This window comes from Syngnathus typhle, linkage group LG12 (genome assembly GCF_033458585.1).
Source record: "Syngnathus typhle isolate RoL2023-S1 ecotype Sweden linkage group LG12, RoL_Styp_1.0, whole genome shotgun sequence".
NCBI classification, from domain to species: domain Eukaryota; kingdom Metazoa; phylum Chordata; class Actinopteri; order Syngnathiformes; family Syngnathidae; genus Syngnathus; species Syngnathus typhle.
Genome location: NC_083749.1, coordinates 8,288,636 through 8,309,405, shown reverse-complemented (window position 1 = coordinate 8,309,405; position 20,770 = coordinate 8,288,636). Strand labels below are relative to the sequence as shown.

Genomic DNA, 20,770 nt, shown 5'->3' with positions numbered 1-20,770 from the left:
AAATTTTTCAGACTGCAAAAGGAAAAAAATATGACTACTGGACAAGAGTAGCTTTGAGTTTTACTCCCTTTTTTTCTAGAAAAGGCATAATGAGATTGAATGTACAATGCATTGTTGTAATATCAGTATAAATTTGACTGTCGTCTGCCTGCCACATGTAAATTTGGTGGTGAACTGATTTCAAGGCAGCCCAGTTTGGTCTTAATGTACAACTTTTATAACAGTTCTACATTATTACGCTGCACAAGGAGACAGAGCTAATGCTTACATGCTTACTGTTATGACCTACGTACAGATATTTACTGGAGTTTGATATTTTCAGCTGATTGTGTAACTTTGTAGTCATTGGGATGGTTCCATTTTTTTCTATTAAAAAAAAAAAAAAAATCCACAGTGCTTGGCTTTAATTGTCTCTTCTGCTTCACTCCCTCTCCAGCTTTGGAGAAGACCCTCACATGGCATAAATATTTTTTTCCCCTTTTTGGGGCCGATAAGATCAAAGTGCTACAAAGCAATTGATTGTGCTCTTTTTCATACTGGCTCTTCCTCCATGTCCCTTCCTCACTGCTTTCCTCTTTGTCACACACACACACGCACTCATGCACCTTTTACACACCTTTCATTTCAACACAATCACAACTCTTTCACTCACTTACTCAACCTATCATCTATATTAAATGTGCTAAATGTCTATTGAAAATGTGTGTGTAGGGCGACCAGATCCCAATTCACCAGATGAGGGACAAAGGTTATGTTTGGGACAATTTGCGATACCAATGCATCAAGGTAGTCTAATAGAACTTTTGAAAATATAAACTTTTTTTTTTTGCCCCTTTGCTTAAAACATTACTATGCTTTGCCATTCGGTTGATTCAGTAGTACATAACAACCTGCAAGCAAAAACTATATTATAACTGTATCTTATTTAAATGCAACTTTCCCAAGTTTTCTTATGTGCAAAAAGTCAGCATGATGCTTTCATGGCTATTTCACAGTGCCTCTCAAGTTGCGGTGTCGTCTCACATCATATTCACCTCCGCGAGTGACGGAAAAATGACTCAAGCACACTTCACAGAAAACTTTACCAGACTCTTGTTACTGGTTTCACCCAGGGACAGATTGTTTCCCAGTATGCATTGTGGCCACATCTCCGCTTCTTGGTCGTTGTAGTTGTGCTGTCCTCCGTGTCTCTGTCTCAACCTGCCGTTCTGACTCTGACCTGGTTTGCATTGTTTGCGCGCATCGCAAACTGGGACGCAGTTTGATTGACATGATCGAACAGTCAACCCCGCCTCCTATTTGATAAATGCCAGATTATAACTGACTGTCAATAATGCGGGACAACGTCTCAATTTTGCGGGACGTGTGAAAAGTAATAAAAATGCACAACTGTACAAAGCGGGACATCTGGTCACCCTATGTGTGTGGTGCCTGTTTCTGCCTGCCCTATGTGTATGTAGCTAACATAGCGAATCACTTCTAAACTAGACTAGACCTTAATATAAACTAATACTATACAAATACCTTCCCTGGCTAATTGAATCAAGTGATATCTGGCAATAACAATAGCAATCTCCCCCTCTAAAAACCCACGGTATGAGCTGTGATTCAACTCACCTTTAAATCAACGTATATTACTGAAACGGCCAGATTTTTCTAATTTCCCGCTCGTGATGCAGCGTGACGTACCGAGGCCTCGCTCAAAGTGGTCACGTGACGGGGTGTGCTAAAAACACTACTCAGCAACACTTCAGTTTCAAAAAGCTCGGTGCTCTGTCGAGCTTACCATCTCTAATAAATCCTCAAATACTGGCACGTGCTCTATTTATCACTGACTGGAAGGACAAAAAAAAGGAAAAAAACATGGTGCTTTGACTCACTAGAGCTCCAACTTAAGCAAATTTTTACATAATGCGCAATCGCTGGGTTATTTATGTCCGTGTGCTGAGAGCAAACATTTGACTTAGACAACATTGTATTTGGAATAACTTCAATGACCACTTCAGAGAAGGAAACCCAATCCCCCTGACCCCCCCACCCGAAGAAAAATATGTCCCCCAATCAACTCTTCTCCCATCCTTCACCTACTCAGAGGGCACTCAGCTCCTGCGTCAGTCTCTCCTTCTCCCGCTCCAGCTCCGCGATGATCTGCTTGTTCTGCTCCAGGCGATCCTCCAGCCACTGCAGCAGCGGTCCGCTCACTGCTGACATCTGGCTGCACAAGTTCTTGGTGAATACAGACCCGTTGTGGATCTTGGTGACCGGGTCCAAGTGGGCCAGGCTGTGGATCTTCCGGTACGTATCCTGCTCCTCTTGACACAGAATCCGCGGGAGCTCCACGGCCGACTCCAGGCACACTTTACCGATGGTCTCGCGCGGGACAACGTGAATCGGGATTTCCAGACACTCGTAGTCGGAACCCTTTTGGGCCTGGGTCGACTGGAAGCAGGTGTACAGAACGCGGCCCGTCTTGGTGTATTTGCCCTCGATGAAGCAGGAGAAGATGAGGCCCACGAAGCCCTGATCCAGCATTTGGTACATTGCCTGAGTCCGGACATCGACGTGCGAGGGCCACACGGTGATGTGCGGATGGGAGTAGTACCAGCCAACCACTCGCATCGGCTTGCCTGTCATGTCGGCCAGCCTCTCGGCCTCCGTGGAGGCGGCAGACAGCTGCTCCGGGGAGATCTCCACCCGGTCCTTCCTCTTGTCCGACCGGCGGAGGATGATGACGGAGTGTATGTGGACGACCCTGGTGAGTTCTACCTCTCCGATACACAAACCCATCACTTCTTCTTTCTCTGTGCTCAACGCGTGATTCATACACACCAGGAAGGCGTCCCACTCTAGATGAACCGCACTGACTGCCATTCTCTTTCTTCAAAACAAATCTTAAACAAGACTGATATTAAAAGCACGAACTGGGAGGGAACTTGGGTTTACCTTGGCGTTTGCTTTCAGTTGGTCTGAGTTGACGCAACGATCGACGCAAGTTTCCGCCTACTCAAAAGAAAAAAAAAGAAAAATCTTCTTTCCTGCTTTTTTTTGTTGTTGTTGCCAGTTTACCTCATGATATATGGGGCATTAAAGCTACCTACTGGGTCGAATGTTATGACGAGAGAGCCTGCAGTTACAGACTAAGGAACACTACCCGTTCCATTAACCCGGTTTTCCCAGGGAACTCAAATACATGTCTCGGAACTTTTCCGATCTCTACCTGCAGAATATGTTCCAGTCTAAATGCTACCTCTGCTTTTGGAGTTACTCCTGTGCCTACTACCTTTACTGCTTCCCACCAATGCTTGGATATTTCTCTGTTGCCTTCACAATTACCCTTTTTTTTTTCTTTCTTTTTTTTTAGTTTTGCTAATTGCCTCTACAATAATTGGAGAGTCTGCCTTTATTTTTATAAATTCTTCACATGTTGCCTTACTGTTCTCTGGTGTCACTGTTTTAATATCTTGCCAACTAATTCCTACTTTCTATGTCGCTTCTGCATACTTTGTATTTCTACTGCTTTCTTGTTTACCTCACAACCCCGATAAGCTGAAGCATGCCCCCCCCCTCCTCCCCCGGCCTTGTGCTATTTATTTGATCCATTTGAAAATAAAAAATATACATACCGAGTGTCCTTTGAGAATAATAGCACAGACCTGTTCTCAAAAAATACATTAGGAATTTAATTGTAAATGAAAGCAGCAACTAATGTAATGATTGATTATATCGTGATTCACTACCTCACTTAAAAAAAACAATTACAAATTACATATACACTACCGTTCAAAAGTTTGGGGTCACAAAATTGTTTGGGTGACCCCCAAACTTCTGAATGGTAGTGTATATATTTATTTAGATAATTATTTATAGATTATATATATAATCTTCTGTGTAAAAAATCTCATAATATATATGTATACTTATATTCATAGATTATATATAATCTTATACAAATATAAGATATCATTTATAATAATTAATTCATAATATTTTATTATAATAATATTTACACTACTGTTCAAAAGTTTGGGGTCACCCAAACAATTTTGTGACCCCAAACTTTTGAACGGTAGTGTATATATATTTTTTTTTTCCAAAATGCCCTTGCCTAAAATAATGTTGATGATGCGGTGGAGGCAGGCACCGCAAGCTGGATGAGCTTCTGTTGGAGGATGTCAGGAGCGATGGTGTTGAACGCCGAGCTGAAGTCCACGAACAGGATCCTGGCGTACGTTCCTGGGGTGTCCAGGTGGTGCAGGATGTAGTGCAGTCCCATGTTGACCGCATCATCCACTAACCTGTTTGCCCGGTAGGGCAAACTGGAGGGGGTCACCTAAATGTTGAACAGAGGGTGTGTCTTTACCGAAGTCAAATTCCTTGTTTGGCACGCTCAAACATGGCGAATATAAACTCTTGAATCTTGAATCTTGAAAAATAACTAACGATCGCCACTAGATGTCGCAATTAGTTATTGGGCACGCATAGTTCTCAACCTTTTTGGGCTTGTGTCTTCACTTCGAGAGAGAAGGCCATTCAGACTGCTACAGCTACAACTAAAGTACTTTTGCACCACTGCAGGCCCACAGGAAAGAGGGACGCCCGCAACGTCACATTCCTTCAAGCAGTGGAACAAAAGCCTTCACTGGTGTAAATTGATTGTGTGCTTTATCTTCTAATTCAAGCAAGGCCTTAAGCAACATTTCATATTGAAAAGTAGAGTTGAAAGAGACCACATAGAGTTGATGACACGCAAACTAGGGTTTATCGTTAGTGACTATGATGAGGTAAATACAAAGAGACACCATTCAAAAGCTTTTATTGGGAATTCATGCAATAAATCAATATTTGCAGTGTTGACATTTCTTTTCCAAGACATCTTCAGTTTTCCCTGGCTTGCTGTCAATCAACTTCTGGACCAGATTCTGACTAATGGTTTTTGCATAATCAATAATTGGAGTTTGTCAAACTTTCTGGGTTTTTGATTGTCCACCCCACCCACCTCCTGAGGATTGACTCCAAGTTTTCAATTGGATACAAACAAACAAATCTGCAGTGGAAACGTGGTTTTTTTGTGTGTGTGTGGCGTTCATTTTCAAGGCAAATAAGGTTTAATTTGCAATTAAGCAGCAGTTGAGCTGGTCACATTCTGGTGGATATGCAAATTGCTAATATAAAACCTGAAACAGCCGACTTTGTGAAAATTAATAGTTGAGGAATGGCACACTTACTCATTTTGACTGAGACACACACACACGCATGCACAAAAAGAAATCAACTTTGAAATCTATTGAGGAAACATTTATTCCCAAATGGATACTTGTTGCTCTTCATGAGCTTTGTGCCTGGTGCCAAAGTATTTGGGTATTTGCTTGTTGCCAACTGATCCCATCATGCACGTGCCACGTAAAAGTGAGCCGGACGGTCATTTAGGTTCTCGTGAATGGTTTCAAGTGTATGGCATCACTGACAAAGACAATTGTGGCAGGTGGAATCACAGAGAGTAAAATTCCAATTGATGAAGATTCGGGACGGCAAGGAGACCGTGCGGCAGCGTTGCACCATTGGATGACTGAATGGAAACAAGATAACCTGTGAATAACTGTGTTGGCAACATTTGGAACAAGCAGCATTGTGTTGGAAATATGTCTCTGTATCAAATTCGGTCTTCAAGATAAGGGAGGAGGAGGCAGATAATAGAAAACGAAACTTAACACACACGCATACGCACGCACACGCACACACACACACACACACTCCATTTGAGAAGAGAGGATTCCTTAATGTGTGCGCGTGTGTGTGTGTGCGCGCGTGTGTGCGTGCGCGCGAGCAAGAGTTAGGCTTCGTTTGTGTGTGTTAGGTTTCGGTTTCTTTTCTCTGGCACCGCTCTTATCTTGGAGCCTGAATTTGTTACAGACATATTTCCGACAAGATCCTGCTGGTAACAAATGTATCAAGCACAGTGATCCTCTTGGTTTCACTCAAGGCCATTCAAAGGTGCCGCGCCGCCGCAGGGCCGCCACGGTCTCCTAGCTATCCTGAATTTTCATCAATTAGAATATCACTCTCTGTGATTCCACAATTGTTGTTGTCAGTGATGACATACACTCACTTATTCACGAGAGCACCTACACCCTGTGCACAATGATTAGGAAGTTGTATTTTTCAGGATTAATTTTATGACTACAGTGACCGCAGTCAATCCAAAATGTTAATAAACTTCAATCTGATTATTTCATAAAGTAAAACAGAGGTTTTGGCTTTCTAAGAAGAAAATCTGTGTGTGCACAATTATTGGGCAATTATTAGTGTAGAGAAGTATTATGCAACTAAATGAAAAACAAAATGTTCACACATCATTTGTTTATTGTCATCTGTTTAAGTGAGAATAATAATCAAACAACTCAAAACATTTCTGACCTCCCCCCACCCCAAAAAAATCAGTGACCAATATAGCCACCCTTTTCAATAATAACCACAAGCCATGGAGTCTGTCCATTTCTTGATCTGCTGACAATCAACTTTCTGTGTTGCAACAACCGCAGCCTCCCAGACACTGTTCAGAGAGGTGTACTGTCTTCCCCCACTGTAAATCTCCCGTTGGAAAAGGGCCTACAAGTTCTCAGTAGGTTTTAGGTTTGGTGAGGAAGGGGGCCCATGTCATCCTTCTTTCATCTCTAAGGCCTTCATTGGCTAGCCATACAGCGGAGTACTTTGATGCATGCGCTGGAGCATAGTCCTGCATAAAAATCATGGTCTTCTTGAAAGATGCTGACTTTTCCCTGTACCACTGCTTGAAGAAAGTATCTTCTAAAAACTGGCAGTAGATTTGGGAGTTGAGTTTGTGTCCATCTTCAACCCGAAAAGGTCCAACTAGCCCATACCAGGACTCCACCTTGCTGGCGTCTGAGTCAAAACAGAGCTCTGTGCCCGACACTGATCCAGCCGCAGGCCCATCCATCTGGTCTGTCAAGAGTCACTCTCATCTCATCAGTTCATCTTAACTTCTGTCTTAAGATATGTCTTGGCCCAGTTTTGACGTTTCAATTTGTGCCTCTTGTTTAGTGGTGGTCGGGTTTCATCTTTTCTTACCCTGGCCATGTCTTTGAGCACAGAACACCTTGACACTCCAGGTTGTAGTTCTGAACTATGACAACACTAGAGGATAACGGGTTCGTGGTGGCTTCACCTTTGATTCCTCTCGAATCTTTTCCAGTTAATTTACGTCTTTTCTTCTCAACACGTTTCTTGCAACCCTGTTGAGGGAGACAATCCCCTTGGTAAAACTGTCTAGGACCGCCAGTGCCTTTTAAGAAGACATTCCTTCTGTGGAATAGACCTGCTTGCCTGCATTTGGCTCCCTAGCCCAAAATGTGACATGTCACCCTGCTCATTGCTGCTCCGACACAATTGATCAGAAAATCATTTTCTGAAAATGTTAGCTGATTTAGTGACCCAATGATTTTTCGCTTTCTGTAAGCCAATGTTGTCATGAGCTGAATCCGCTTTGATGGATGTCGAGTAAAAATTACTTTTACGCATTACTTGGCTTCGCTTTGAAACGTAGAATCAAAGCTTGAAGCTTTGAATCAAATCAAAGTGGTGTCAAAAGTCTGAGCGAAGGTGGCCCAAATAATATCGCGTTACCGCAGCCAATGACGTGGACACGTAAAGAGCGTCTCCACTGGAAGCGCTCTTCCTCAGGCGCGTGAGTCACGTGGGTGGGGCCGAGCAGCAGCAGCACCGGAGCAAGCGCCCGTTCGGCGGCCGTCACCTGTTTTGAGCGGAGCTAGTGTGTGCACCACATCGTGATTTCTGCGTTCAATAGCCTCTCTGGTGGCCTTCCGTCAGTCACCATGATGGCCCCGCTGGCCGCGCGCCTGACGCTGGTCCACCTGTCTGTCGTCGTATGGATGATTTACAGCTGCGCAGCCGGTGAGTACATAAAAGAAAACGTCCAACTTTGCGATCGTTGTACTCTTTATTATAACTTTGGAAGGAGGCATAAAGTTCGGATTGCAGTGTGGATCCGCTGCTGGGTTTAAAATTGGACCGACTCAGGAAGCTGGGTGAATGTACTATGGGATGTTTGGGCATTTTTGGAGTTTTGTATAAAAATGGATTGTTCTGCGCCAAACAGTTCGGTCTGATTTGCAACCCAAATATGGTCCAATTTTTGACCCAAATGGAGTTGTTTTAAGATTGGCTGTTCTTGACGTCACATAAATGTTCTTGACGTCACATAAATGTTCTTGTGCACGTAAACCTTGTGGGTCAACGTTTTTCCTTGAGTCATGTGAGTGCAAACTGATTATTTTATGTTATACCTTTTTAACAAGCTAACATTGATTGCGAGACAAATTGGGACATGGTATCCAGTGTATACAGAGTATCACTTCTCTTGAAAGGCAGACGCCCTATTTTTTTCCTCACATGCACTGTCGTGAAAATAAGCAAATAGTACATTTTGTACTTAATAGTAATGAAGATGTCCGTTCTACATTAAAGTCGTACATCATTGTGAGGATAAGTATAAGTGATCAAATCTCTCTTTACCACCAAACAATGTTTTATATCTAATAGGACGTGCAATATTGATCCAACTTAAACACTTACAGAAAAGAATATCATATGATCCACTTTGATTTTCACCTCGCACTTTTTTTGTCCATCCCTCCAAACAAAATCCACTTTTTTTTTTTTTTTGTATACGCACACGTATAGCGATGTGCACATAGCGAGACCACTATTGGCTTTAATATTCGCAACCGCACATTGAGTTTGTCTCATTCCAATAAAAAAACAAAGGAAAAATACTTTGAAACGTGTGTCAAGGGGGTGAAGAGCAGAAGATAGTCACGGACATTGTTCTGTACCAATGTTAGAACAAGAGGCGTGACTTGTCAACACGTCTTCCTTATTGCAAATGTATCTTTTGGCAATGGATGAAAGGAAAAGAAAAAGTTGGATGTGGAATTTATTGACCTGTAGCGCCATCGTGTGGACAGAACTTGAGTAAAAAAAAAAACTTTCTCCGAGTGGCAGAACGACAGAAGTGGACTGAATCTCCTCCGTTCAGTTCTTGAAATTATTCAGCATATTGAAACTGGTTATCCTCTGAAAAAATGTGCCTTGTTGATTTTTTTGTATTATTTCAGGATAATTCCCCTCAATTCCCAAGTCCTTTGGAAGTCTTGTCAATTGTCGATTGTCAGTTATGCAGGTGACACAGTTAGGTGGCGTGCATTCTTGCTTGTTCGCTGAATTTCTGGTTTTCACCAAGAGTTGAAAAATGACCATGGCAACTTTGATGGTTCATCAGGTGTAACCCGTCATAAGCCATGTGACACAGACCGCGGATGGAAATCTCACGGCTCCAAATGCTACAAGAAGATGGACACAACCAACGGTTGGCTGGGAGCTCGTCACGACTGCCTCTGGGAGGCCGGCGACCTGGTCTCCATCACTTCCGAGGAGGAGGAAAAGTTTGTGAAGGAGCAAATGGGTGACAAGCCGTTCTGGATCGGACTCTCCAATCGGGTGAGACGGAAGCGCAAGCGGCTGTTGTATGGATGGGTCAAACGTTTTGAACTTGAAAAATTGCCCTTAAATCTCTGTTGGCGCTCAGTACTGTCACTCAGAACTGGGTATTTGAATATAGATTCGTCACGGGCATCAATTCTAAGGCTGCCAATGTCATGACTATGCCGTATTGAGGTGTCAAATTCCATTTGTTTTAGTTCCTACGTTACCTGAGAGCTCTGTCTCTGGGCAGTGGTTCCAATTAAGCCTTCCATTTAAGCTGTCATTTGTGATTCCACGCCTCGCCCCACCCACGCCAGATTTGGGATTACAACTCAAAAAGATTTGAACCTGAATAAAAAAGATCCATCCCATTCTGAAAAAACAAGAGTTGAACCTGAAAATATTTCCAAATATTAAACTATAAAACATGCAACTGGAAAAAAGATCTCAAATCATGAAAATAAATTGCGGTGAAACCTGAAAATAAATAGTTTATTCCAAAATATTACCAAGGCGAAATCAAAAACACTTTTTTGTTTTACTATATTGTTTTATTTTTCTAGTTTTAAGATCAGCTCGTTTCTTTTCAGATTTAAGTTTTATTTTTTTCAAGTACATATGAGTTTTGTTTTCTCAAGTACAAAACGTTTGACCGCAATCTAAAAGAGATATTTAACATCAAATCCTTTCGATGAAGCATACTGTTGGCGAGCTTTTGGTACGCCATTGACAACGGGATTGGTTTCGGCAGGTCTGCAACAAGGACGGTTGTCAGGATTTCCGAGCGGGAGAAAAGAGACTGAACTGGTCCGACACTGGTGTGACGCCGACCTACACCAACTGGGACTCGCGTCAAGATGGAAGGTAAGAAGATCACCTCTTTGCATCCTGTGTCAGGTGGGATGCACGTTATCTGAGGACGTGAACGAGGGAAAAAAACACCAAATCGGCCCGTTTGTCTGATGTGTGTCTCGGTTTTCACGCCTTTTCCCAACAGCTCCAATGATGAATCCTGCGCGTACGTCAACCAAGGTGTGCACACAGGCAGTCAGCCTGGAAAGTGGAGACATGGCTCGTGCGGATCCTCATTGGCGTACATGTGCGAGCGGTCGCCCGACGGTAAGTCCACACGTCCGTTGCGATGTTGACGCTGAAAGGAGAAAAGTGCAACCACGCCGTCTTTCTGCAGACTGCCCGGACGGATGGCCGTGTTCCTACAAAGACTTGGGTTACACTTACAGTCGAGTGGAGAGTGAGTGGCAGCGACGCTCCTTTTGACACCAGCGCCCTCTCGTGGTTTTCTAATTCGTTTCTTTTGGCTTTCAGCTTCCGACTGCGACTCTGGCGAGTTCTTGTACAAGGACTCTTGTTACCATTTTGAGGGGACATGGAAAATCTGGCAAGAGGCTGAAGATTTGTGTAAGGGAGAGGGAGGTCTCTTGGCCAGCGTCCACTCAGAGGTTGACGGCCTATTCTTGAGTGGTGAGCGCTTAAACAAACTGACGATGCCAGTTATCATCCTGCAATGTTTCACAAGAGCTTGTTCCGCTCTCCTCAAGCTCATGGTCGAAGAGGCAGCAGCTCAAGTGGTTTGTATTTTTCTTGGCTGGGACTCAAGAAGATCAATGGGAAATTTGAGTGGCTCGACGGATTATCTACAGTAAGTGACACGTTTCCAATGGAGGTCTAAAAAATTGTCACTTATGAAGCTGTCATGTTAGAAGGCAAGAGTTAAAAAGTGTCATTTTAGTAGAATAGAGTTGATTGAAATAGAAGGAAAAATCTGACAAGGATGGTCTTCCTGTCAAATAGATTTGACTGACTTGTTTTGAGTCATGTTACAAGTGAAAAAATGCCTTAGATTTCTGAGGATGACCATTGTAATTTACAATGGGAATAAAACTTGACGTGATTTGTAGAATCAAAGTGCACCATTCATTTTACGGGGAGACATTTTTCATTGAAAAGTTTCAATCAGAAAGTTGATTGGAACATCGCAACAATTCTTGTTGTGAGAAAGAGCTTGTGAAAATACATTTGAGCGATTCGAATCAATGAAGTGTCTTTGAAGAAATGTGGTGGGAAGCCATCCGAGCAACCGCAACACCAAACACGCTCGAGTCATATCCACTGTCGCCCACAGGATGATGTCCCGTGGTATGACCCTAAAAGTTCAGGTGACTGCACAAAATTGTATAATGATGGAAAAGTTATGATCGACAGCTGTACTGACCTTCGTCCATCCATCTGTCAAAAAGGTGAGAAAGTCACAACCTCTCATTTGCCCTTTGTCCTCTCATTGCTCTCTCATATTTTGACCCCTCTCGCATCCTTGCAGGCAAGGCCAGAGATTCTCTTCCGCGTCATTCGGAGTCAGAATCAGGTGGGTGTCCCAACCTGCAGCCCACATGCAGAATTTTGCTTGCTCTCAAGTGACTCGAGTCTCGTTTGCAGGCAAGAGTGCAAATTGCGGCTGGTGGCGGGAGAACCCCGCCAACGAGGTCGATTGATTAATTGTATTACTGAATAAAAGTAACTCGTTACCGGGTAAAGCGTTACGGTTAAAAACAACACACAACACAATACATGGACGTTTTTGCCTTAAACCTCAATCAATATTAAAATACATTTTGATATGGCCACTTGAAAATTCTTCAGCGGTCCTGTTGTGACTACTGATGGAAGTGCGTCAGTCAGCATGTATAAAACACTGGCTCTGATTGGCTACAGGCCATGACGCAGCCTTAGCCAATTGCTTACTGACTTAGTTAACCTGAAAACTCTCACTTGCCTCAAGCTCTCCCACACGGCCTGCAGATGAAGGTGGCGCTAAAGTCCCCACACAGTGATAAACAGTGATAAAATCGCCTTGCTTTTTTTTTGGGGGCGACCCCCCAAAAAAAACATGACATGATAAATGCCGCCCATGTTGACTGCGCACTGAATTTCCTTTGTTCTTTGACATGTGCAACAGTGCTTGAAATTATTCAGCATCTTGAAACTGGTTGATAAATATCTTGTGAAAAAAATGGCCTTGTTTATCTCTTGGGACAGTATTCTTTCAGACTAATAGCCCTAAATGCCCACCTAAGTCTTGTCAGTTGGGGATTGTCAGCTATACAGGTAACTTAATCTGTCAAAAACTGATATAAGTCCCAAAAGTCCCAATGATCGTCGTCACACACACATCTGGGTGCGGTGAAACTTCGTCCTCGGCATTTAACCCATCCCCGTGTGATTTTGATCCATCCCCTGGGCCTGGGGGAAGGGGAGCAGTGAGCAGCAGCGGTGCCGCGCTCGGGAATCATTTGGTGATCTGATAAAGGCGGCAATGCACTTCATGCCTGTTTGCTGAATTTCTGGTTTTCACCAAAGGTTGAAAAATGACCAAGGCAACTTTGCTGTGTCATCAGGATCGACCGATCATGAGGCGGGAACATGTGACACAGTCAACGGATGGAGTCCTCACGGCTCAAACTGTTACAAGAAAATGAGCACAACCAACGGTTGGCTGGGGGCTCGCCACGACTGCCTCTGGGAGGGCGGCGACCTTGTCTCCATCACTTCAGAGGATGAGGAGAAGTTTGTGAAGGAGCAAATGGGCAACAAACCGTTCTGGATCGGACTCTCCAATCTGGTGAGGCGGAAGCGCAAGTGGGCTTCCTACCGGTACTCGAATGACAACCAGTATTGTTTTTGGCAGGTCTGCGACAAGGACTGGTGTCGCTTTTTTGAAGCGGGAGAAAAGAGGCTGACTTGGTCCGACACCGGTGTGACCCCGACTTACGCTAACTGGGCCTCAAGCCAAGGCGGAAGGTAGGAGAACACCTCTTTGCGTCCTGTGTCAAGCGAGATGCACGGGGAGATTTTGGAACCCCTTTCCAAATATGGGTAAATTTCTTTGATGAGGTTTAAAAGAGCTTTTGTTTTCTTTTTATCGGGAAAGAGGAAAATAAACTCCAAATTGGCACGTTTGTCAGATGTGTGTCTCTCGACTTTTCCCAACAGCCCCAATGATGAATCCTGCGCGTACGTCAACCAAGGTGTGCACATATACAGTCAGCCTGGAAAGTGGAGACATGGCTCGTGCGGATCCTCATTGGCGTACATGTGCAAGCGGTCGCCCGGCGGTAAGTCCACACGTCTGTTGCGATGTTGACGCTGAAAGGAGAAAAGCGCAACCGCGCCATCTTTCTGCAGACTGCCCGGAGGGATGGCCGTGTTCCTACAAAGACTTCGGTCACACTTACAGTCGAGTGGAGAGTGAGTGGCAGCAACGCTCCTTTTGACACCAGCGCCCTCTCGTGGTTTTCTAATTCGTTTCTTTTGGCTTTCAGCTTCCTACTGCAACTCTGGCGAGTTCCTGTACAAGGACTCTTGTTACCATTTTGAGGGGAGGAATGGAACTTGGCAAGCGGCTGAAGATTTCTGCAAGAAAGAGAGAGGTCTCTTGGCCAGCGTCCACTCAAAGGTTGACGGACAGTTTTTGGCTGGTGAGCACCACGACAAATTGACCATGCCAGCAATCGTCCCGCAATTTTTCATCACAAGTGTTTGTTCTGCTTTCCTCAAGATCACCAGCGAATAGCATGGTATTCTTGGCTGGGACTCAAGAAGAACAATGGCAAATTTGAGTGGCGCGACGGATCATCTACAGTAAGTGACAATGTGTGCAAGGGAGGTCTAAAAAGTTGTCACTTTGCCCTAATGAAGCTGTTACGTTATAAGGATAAAGTTGAAAAGTGTCCTTTCAGCAGAACAAAGTTGATTGAATCTGCAAAAATCGGACAAAAATGGTCTCCCCGTCTAGATTATATAGATTACAAACTGAAAGTTGGAAGAGCAACAATTTTTATTGTGAGATAGACCTTGTGAAGATTAATTTGAGCGATTTGAATCAATGAAGTGACTTTGAAGGAATGTAGTGGGAAGCCATCCAAGCAACTGCAACACCAAACACGCTCGAGTCATGTCCACTGTCGTCCACAGGATGATATCCCGTGGTATCATGAGAAATTTTTAGGTGTCTGCACAAAATTGAGTCGTGTTGGAGAAGTTGTGATCGACAGTTGTACTCGTGGCACTCGTCCATCCATCTGTCAAAAAGGTCATGAAGTCACAACCTCTCATTTGCCCTTTGTCTTCTCCTTGCTCTCTCATATTTGACCCCTCTCGCATCCTTGCAGGCAAGGCCAGAGCTTCTCTTCCGCCTCTTCCGGCGTCTGCATCAGCATCAGGTGGGCGTCCCAACCGGCAGCCCGCATGCAGAATCTTGTTTGCCCTCAAGTGACTCGAGTCTCGTTTGCAGACAAGAGTGCAAAGTGCGGCTTGTGGTGGGAGAACCCCGCCAACGACTTCTGCTACATGATCAACGCCATGCCCACCAAGACCTGGAAGGAGGCGCGAGACGAGTGCGCCCGCCGCAGAGGCAACCTGCTCGCCATCACCGACTTACAGGAACTCAACTTCATACACGGTAGGTCGTCCTCAGTCTGCTTCGCTTTTTGGCGCAGCTGAAATACTTAATGAAATAATCCATCGAGAGACCACCGACTCACGTCAACATTTTGGCGAGTTTCTGTCATTCCAAAGGATAGACCAAAAATAAGCTTGTGACCCCCGCCAACAAGGACCCAACCCAGACGTCACCATCACTTCGTTTTAGTTAAGCGTTTTGGACTCGCATCTGTAAGATGCTTCAACCTTCTGTTCTGTATTTACCTTTGACCCAAAGGGCTTCCGGCAAGCGGTTCCTCTTTGTGGTTGGACGCCAGCGACACCAATGTTGAAGTCGGCAGCAAGCAGTCTGACGAATCCTCACCGAGTTCCGTCCTTTTGGCCGCAAGTGGGTCTAAAACCTGGCCGATGTATGAAGGAACGAAGGAGCGCTGAGCATCTGTGGTCTCCTTCAAGGTGACCCTGGTGACCCCCCCGGCCGACGCTGCAACTCCTTACTCCATGGCAAGGGCAGCATGGAAGTTGTCGATTGTGATAAGAAGAGCGGCTACGTCTGCAGGAGAAGAGGTAAGACGAGATGCCCGGTACGTTCTCCCCAACTTGCGTTATAAGCCGAGAGGACCAAAGTGGCAATTGTAAAGTTTTTGGTCTGATGTGAGTGGTGATGCAGGTGACGCAATTGGCTGAAACTGAATGAATAATTTTAGCGAAGAAGACAAAAAACAGTGCGTTATTACATCAGCGTAATCCCAAAATGTTCCCTCAGGCATTCAGACATGTGAAATGACCAAAGGGTGGCGCGGCTTCGGCTCCAACTGCTACAGGAAGATGAAGACCACCAACGGTTGGCTGGGGGCCCGTTACGACTGCGTCTGGGAGGGCGGCGACCTGGTCTCCATCACCTCGGAGGACGAGCAAAAGTTCGTGATGGAGCAAATGGGCGACAAGCCGTTCTGGATCGGACTTTCCAACCTGGTGAGACGGAAGCGCAAGTGGGCGTTCTACTGGTACTTGAGTGACAACCAGTATTGTTTTTGGCAGGACTGCGCCGAGGTCTGGTGTCAGTTTTTTAAAGCGGGAGAAAAGAGGCTGACTTGGTCCGACACTGCTCTGACGCCGACCTACGCTAAGTGGACCTCGAGTCAAGACGGAAGGTAGGAAGGTCACCTTTTTGCGTCCTGTGCCGGGCAAGATGCACGGGGAGATTTTGGAACCCCTTTTTTAAAATGTGTGAGCACGCCATGAAGGACCTTTGTTTACTTTTGATCAGAAAATAGAGAAAAGAACTTTGCCCGTTTGTTGGATGTTTGTCTCGTTTTTCACGCCTTTTCCCGACAGCTCCGACGATGAATCTTGCACGTACGTCAACCAAGGTGTGCACGTAGACAGTCAGCCTGGAAAATGGAGACATGGCTCGTGCGGATCCTCCTTAATGTACATGTGCGAGCGGCCGCTCGACGGTAAGTCTGCATGTCCGTTGATGTTGACGCTCAAAGGAGAAAAAGAATGCAATCAGGTCGTCCCCCTGCAGCCTGCCCGGACGGACGGCTGTGTTCCTACAAAGACTATGGAAACGGCTACAATCGAGTGGAGAGTGAGTGGCAGCGACGCTTTTTTTCACATCTGCACTGTCTTGTGAATTTGAAATCCATGTGTCTTGGTGGCTTCAGCTTCCTACTGCGACACTGGCGAATTCCTGTACAGGGACTCTTGCTATCACTTTGAGGGGTTGGAGCGAACTTGGGAGGCAGCCGAGAAGTTCTGCGAAGAATGGCACGGTGGTCACCTGGCCAGCGTCCAGTCACTGGTTGATGGCCAATTCTTGGCTGGTGAGCTTCAAGACAAACTGCCGATGCCAGCTATCGTCCCCTAGCGCTTCACAAAGTCTGACACCATGCTCTTCTTGTGCTAAATGTCCTCGCTTCGTTGATATCCTCAAGCTAACGCGCCATATGCAGGAGGAGTGCAATCTTGGGTGGGACTCAAGAACAACAAGGACAACTTTGAGTGGAGCGACGCAACATCTACGGTAGGTGAAACGCTTAGAGCAGTCGACAAAAGCTGTCATTTGCTCAGAATGAAGGTGTCATATCGGAAGCCACATTTTACAGAACAATGTAAGTTAGACTTTGGCAAGAATGGTCAGCGTGTTACAAAAGAGATAAACATTGAAGGTGTTAATCAGCTGAAGCATTAACAAGGACAAAGTTATGAAATGAGGAGAGAATGAAAGTGAATGAAGTGAAAAATCAAAGTGCATAATTTCAGAGGTTAAGGTTAGACATTTCTGAGAATAAAATGACTGGAAAAGTTCGAGTATGAAACTCAAGTTGTGATTTAACTGGAAGAAAATTGTAAAATGAATTCAAGTCATACTGTAGGAAAGGGTTGAGAAAATATTGATCAGTGGGAGGAAAAAAGGACTCATCATTTTGGAGGAAATGCGGTGGGAAGCAAGCCCAAACGCACCAAAGTCACTTCTGGCGTGTCGTCGGCAGGGCAACATTCTGTGGGTGCCAAACGGGCCGAAAGGGCGTGGTGGCTGCTCTGCCTTGTCGCCGACTGGTCAACTTGAGGATTGGCCCTGCACCGAAAGTCGGCCATTCATCTGTAAAAAAGGTCCGAAAATGACGACCAATCACTTTGCCCTCTCATAATAATAATAGTAGAATGCACTTTACATTTTAAGGTAAATCTAAGAGTGCTCATGACTTCTTTCTTTTCCTTTCTTGCAGCCAAGGTCCAAGAGTTTCTTCTTCCTCCGCCGGCAGGTGGGCGTCCCTCCCGGCAGCCGACATGTGGTCTGCTGTCGCCGATTTGCCCTCAAGTGACTCGACTCTCGCTTGCAGGGTGGAGTGCAAAGTGCGGCTGGTGGGTGGACCGATCCTCCTCCTCCGACTTCTGCTACCTGATCCAGCACAAGCCCACCAAGACGTGGCAGAAGGCGCGAGACGACTGCCTCCGCCGAGGAGGCGACCTGCTCAGCATTGCCGACTCAAATGAACAGGCATTCGCACAAGGTAGGTTGTCCGTCCGTCAGGTTGTCGTCAGGGCTGTTGAATTCCCCCAACATGGGCGGAGCTCCAGACCTCACATGCATGCATTTGGTTTCCTCGGACAACCGCTAATATACTTGAATACACGATACTGCGTGGCCACCAATGAGCAGTCGGCGAGCCATCAGCGAGCAGAGCGCCAACAGGAATGTTTCAAACTCTTGTTGCATATTTTACCATTTACCTCCAAAGGTCTGTACAGTTCTCTGTCGAGCGCTCCCTCTCTGTGGTTGGGGGTCAACAACAAGAAAGACGACAGCGAGTGGACTGACGGATCCCCGCTCGGTTACATGCTCATGGACAGAGGTGTGTCCAAAACCCAACCGATGTTTGCCTGCGATGTTGCGGTGAAACGGAGCCGAGCATCTGTCATCTCCTTCCAGATGACCCCGGTGACCTCTCTGGTGCATCCTGTCTTTCCTTACTCACAAGCAACGGCCGCTGGAAGTTTGACGATTGCAGGAAGAGAAGGGGCTACATCTGCAAGAAAAGAGGTAAGACGTGGCGACGCTCAGTGGATTCTCACAACGTGCTGACTCGAGTCTTTGGCTTTTGTCTTCCAGGAATCCCGGCAAAGCCTCAGCAGCCTCTTCCTGGTAAGTCTCTGCACGGTGACTTCAAACGATGCAAAACAAAAATGGCATGACGATGCTTGTCTTCATTTTTACTTTACTTTCATAGCGTAAAGAATTCAGGCTGTAAGCTAATGAGGGATAACCCTCATTGTTTGCCAATGTCCTGAGTTGAATGCACTTTTTCATCGGGGTGGCCGAGGGGGGCCCTGCATCAGCTGGGGTGGCCATATGACAACCAGGGATGTGGGGGTTGATGGTCAAGTGTACAATCCTAATAATTTACTAAATGGAATTGTTTTATTTGACAAAATATAATTGTACAAGATAAAATGTGCAAGCCATCACCTGAATTCTTTAGAAAACACTCGCATGCTCGAGAAGGCTCCTTTGCTCTGGAGCGACTCTGCGTGTGTGTGGGTGGAGGTGAGGGGCACAGAGCAGAGGCGCACCTATCAGTGCAGCGCCTCTGTTAATGATCACACGTAAAGAGACAGCTGTTAAATAAATACATAAAATATCAATTCGAAATAACTTTTCTCCTGTCGCTTGGGAAGTCCTTTTGGTGCAGCGCCCCATACGCTGCATATAGTGCATTTTCCTCACTGAGATTTTGCCAAAAGCAAAAACAAATGGGAGCATAATTTCAGCCAGTTTATTTCAATGTTTTTTTTTTCCTCTTAAATGTTGACTAGCTAGCCTATTGCGCTGATGGAATAGTGATGCGTTACAAATGTACAACTGGGCATGAGATCTTTCTTGTGTAACTACCTGAAAAAAAAAAAACCCAGTGAGCTCTAATTGTTCTGTAGCTGTGTTAAAAAAGACGTCTTCCTTTGCATAGATTGCAAACGTATATTTTGGTGATAAATGAAAATAAAAAAAGTTGAACGTGGACTCCTGACCTGTAGCGCCATCCTGTGGGCTGCACATGAATAAAAAACAACCCACATTTTTCTCTGTCCGAGGGGCAGAATGACAGAAGTGGACTGAATTTCCTCCGTTATTTGACACGTGCAGCAGTCCTTGAAATCATTCAGCATCTTGAAACTGGTTAATGAGCGTCTCGTCAAAAAATGTGCCTTGTTGATTTTTTTTGTAATAGCCCTAAATGCCCAAGTCCTTTATAAGTCTTGTCAATGGTGGATTGTCAGTCATGCAGGTGACGCAATTTGGCTGAATTAGATGGCTTGCATTCTTGCTTGTTTGCTGAATTTCTGGTTGTCAACAAAGGTTGAAAAATGACCATGGGAACTTTGATGTTTCATCAGCTTTAACCCATCATGAGCCAACATGTGACACAGTCAACGGATGGAGTCCTCACGGCTCAAACTGTTACAAGGAGATGGAGACCCCCAACGGTTGGCTGGGGGCTCGTCACGACTGCCTCTGGGAGGGCGGGGACCTTGTCTCCATCACCTCTGAAGACGAGGAAATGTTTGTGATGGAGCAAATGGGCAACAAACCGTTCTGGATCGGACTCTCCAATCTGGTAAGTGCAGGCTGCTGTTGGCTCGCTACTGGTCGTTGAGATGGAACGGCAAGCAAGTGGCTGTTGGCTCACTATTGGTACGCCATTGACAATGAGTTTGGACTCTGCAGAACTGCAACGAGACCTGGTGTCAGTTTTTTAAAGCGGGCGAAAAAAGCGTGACTTGGTCCTACACCAGTGTGACGCCGACCTACGCCAACTGGGACCCGCGTCAAGACCAGAGGTAAGAAGATCACCTGTGTCAGAGGGGATACACGTTGATATTTTCGAATTGCTGTCCAAAATATGCGCACGTGACGAGGTTATGTCTCGCTTTTTCCGACTTTTGCCAACAGCTTCAACGATGAATCCTGCCCATACGTCAACCAAGGTGTGCACGGAGACAGTCAGTCTGGAAAGTGGAGGCGTGGCTCGTGCGGATCCTCATTGGTGTACATGTGCGAGCGGTCGTCCGACGGTAAGTCCGCACGTTTTGACGTGATGTTTGAAAGGAGAAAAGTACAACCATGTCATCTTTCCGTAGACTGCCCAGATGGATGGCCGTGTTCCTACAAAGACTTAGGTTACAGTTACAGTCGAGTGGAGAGTGAGTGGCAGCGACGCTTCTTCTGACACCCGCAGCCCCTCGTTGTCGTTTTCTAATTAGTTTCTTTTTTCGTTTTACACCTACTCCG

The 20,770-nt window shown here is 45.4% G+C and overlaps 2 protein-coding genes across 2 annotated transcripts in view; one reads left to right on the top strand and one right to left on the bottom strand.

Annotated features, from left to right (window-relative positions):
• Positions 1-2,061: 2,061 nt before the first annotated feature.
• On the bottom strand, positions 2,062-2,957 carry LOC133163660 (lys-63-specific deubiquitinase BRCC36-like). Its single transcript, XM_061293751.1, has one exon. It carries the CDS (start codon positions 2,869-2,871, stop codon positions 2,089-2,091), a length of 783 nt encoding a protein of 260 aa, XP_061149735.1. The 5' UTR covers positions 2,872-2,957; the 3' UTR covers positions 2,062-2,088.
• A 4,777-nt stretch (positions 2,958-7,734) lies between these two features.
• The window catches only part of LOC133163632 (uncharacterized), a 50,987-nt gene continuing 37,951 nt past the window's right edge, over positions 7,735-20,770 (top strand). Inside the window, exons 1-36 of the mRNA XM_061293707.1 lie at positions 7,735-7,929; positions 9,317-9,534; positions 10,271-10,383; positions 10,517-10,638; positions 10,709-10,771; positions 10,846-11,001; positions 11,079-11,179; positions 11,663-11,777; positions 11,858-11,902; positions 12,933-13,156; positions 13,223-13,335; positions 13,528-13,649; positions 13,720-13,782; positions 13,857-14,012; positions 14,093-14,175; positions 14,509-14,626; positions 14,706-14,756; positions 14,828-14,995; positions 15,254-15,364; positions 15,433-15,543; positions 15,743-15,951; positions 16,018-16,130; positions 16,315-16,436; positions 16,508-16,570; positions 16,647-16,805; positions 16,917-17,005; positions 17,475-17,595; positions 17,712-17,747; positions 17,826-17,996; positions 18,225-18,338; positions 18,416-18,526; positions 18,596-18,628; positions 19,876-20,096; positions 20,207-20,319; positions 20,432-20,553; positions 20,620-20,682. Coding sequence (XP_061149691.1) covers positions 7,851-7,929; positions 9,317-9,534; positions 10,271-10,383; positions 10,517-10,638; positions 10,709-10,771; positions 10,846-11,001; positions 11,079-11,179; positions 11,663-11,777; positions 11,858-11,902; positions 12,933-13,156; positions 13,223-13,335; positions 13,528-13,649; positions 13,720-13,782; positions 13,857-14,012; positions 14,093-14,175; positions 14,509-14,626; positions 14,706-14,756; positions 14,828-14,995; positions 15,254-15,364; positions 15,433-15,543; positions 15,743-15,951; positions 16,018-16,130; positions 16,315-16,436; positions 16,508-16,570; positions 16,647-16,805; positions 16,917-17,005; positions 17,475-17,595; positions 17,712-17,747; positions 17,826-17,996; positions 18,225-18,338; positions 18,416-18,526; positions 18,596-18,628; positions 19,876-20,096; positions 20,207-20,319; positions 20,432-20,553; positions 20,620-20,682 — 4,192 coding nt within the window. The 5' untranslated portion in view covers positions 7,735-7,850. The remainder of the gene's footprint in view (positions 7,930-9,316; positions 9,535-10,270; positions 10,384-10,516; positions 10,639-10,708; positions 10,772-10,845; positions 11,002-11,078; positions 11,180-11,662; positions 11,778-11,857; positions 11,903-12,932; positions 13,157-13,222; positions 13,336-13,527; positions 13,650-13,719; positions 13,783-13,856; positions 14,013-14,092; positions 14,176-14,508; positions 14,627-14,705; positions 14,757-14,827; positions 14,996-15,253; positions 15,365-15,432; positions 15,544-15,742; positions 15,952-16,017; positions 16,131-16,314; positions 16,437-16,507; positions 16,571-16,646; positions 16,806-16,916; positions 17,006-17,474; positions 17,596-17,711; positions 17,748-17,825; positions 17,997-18,224; positions 18,339-18,415; positions 18,527-18,595; positions 18,629-19,875; positions 20,097-20,206; positions 20,320-20,431; positions 20,554-20,619; positions 20,683-20,770) is intronic.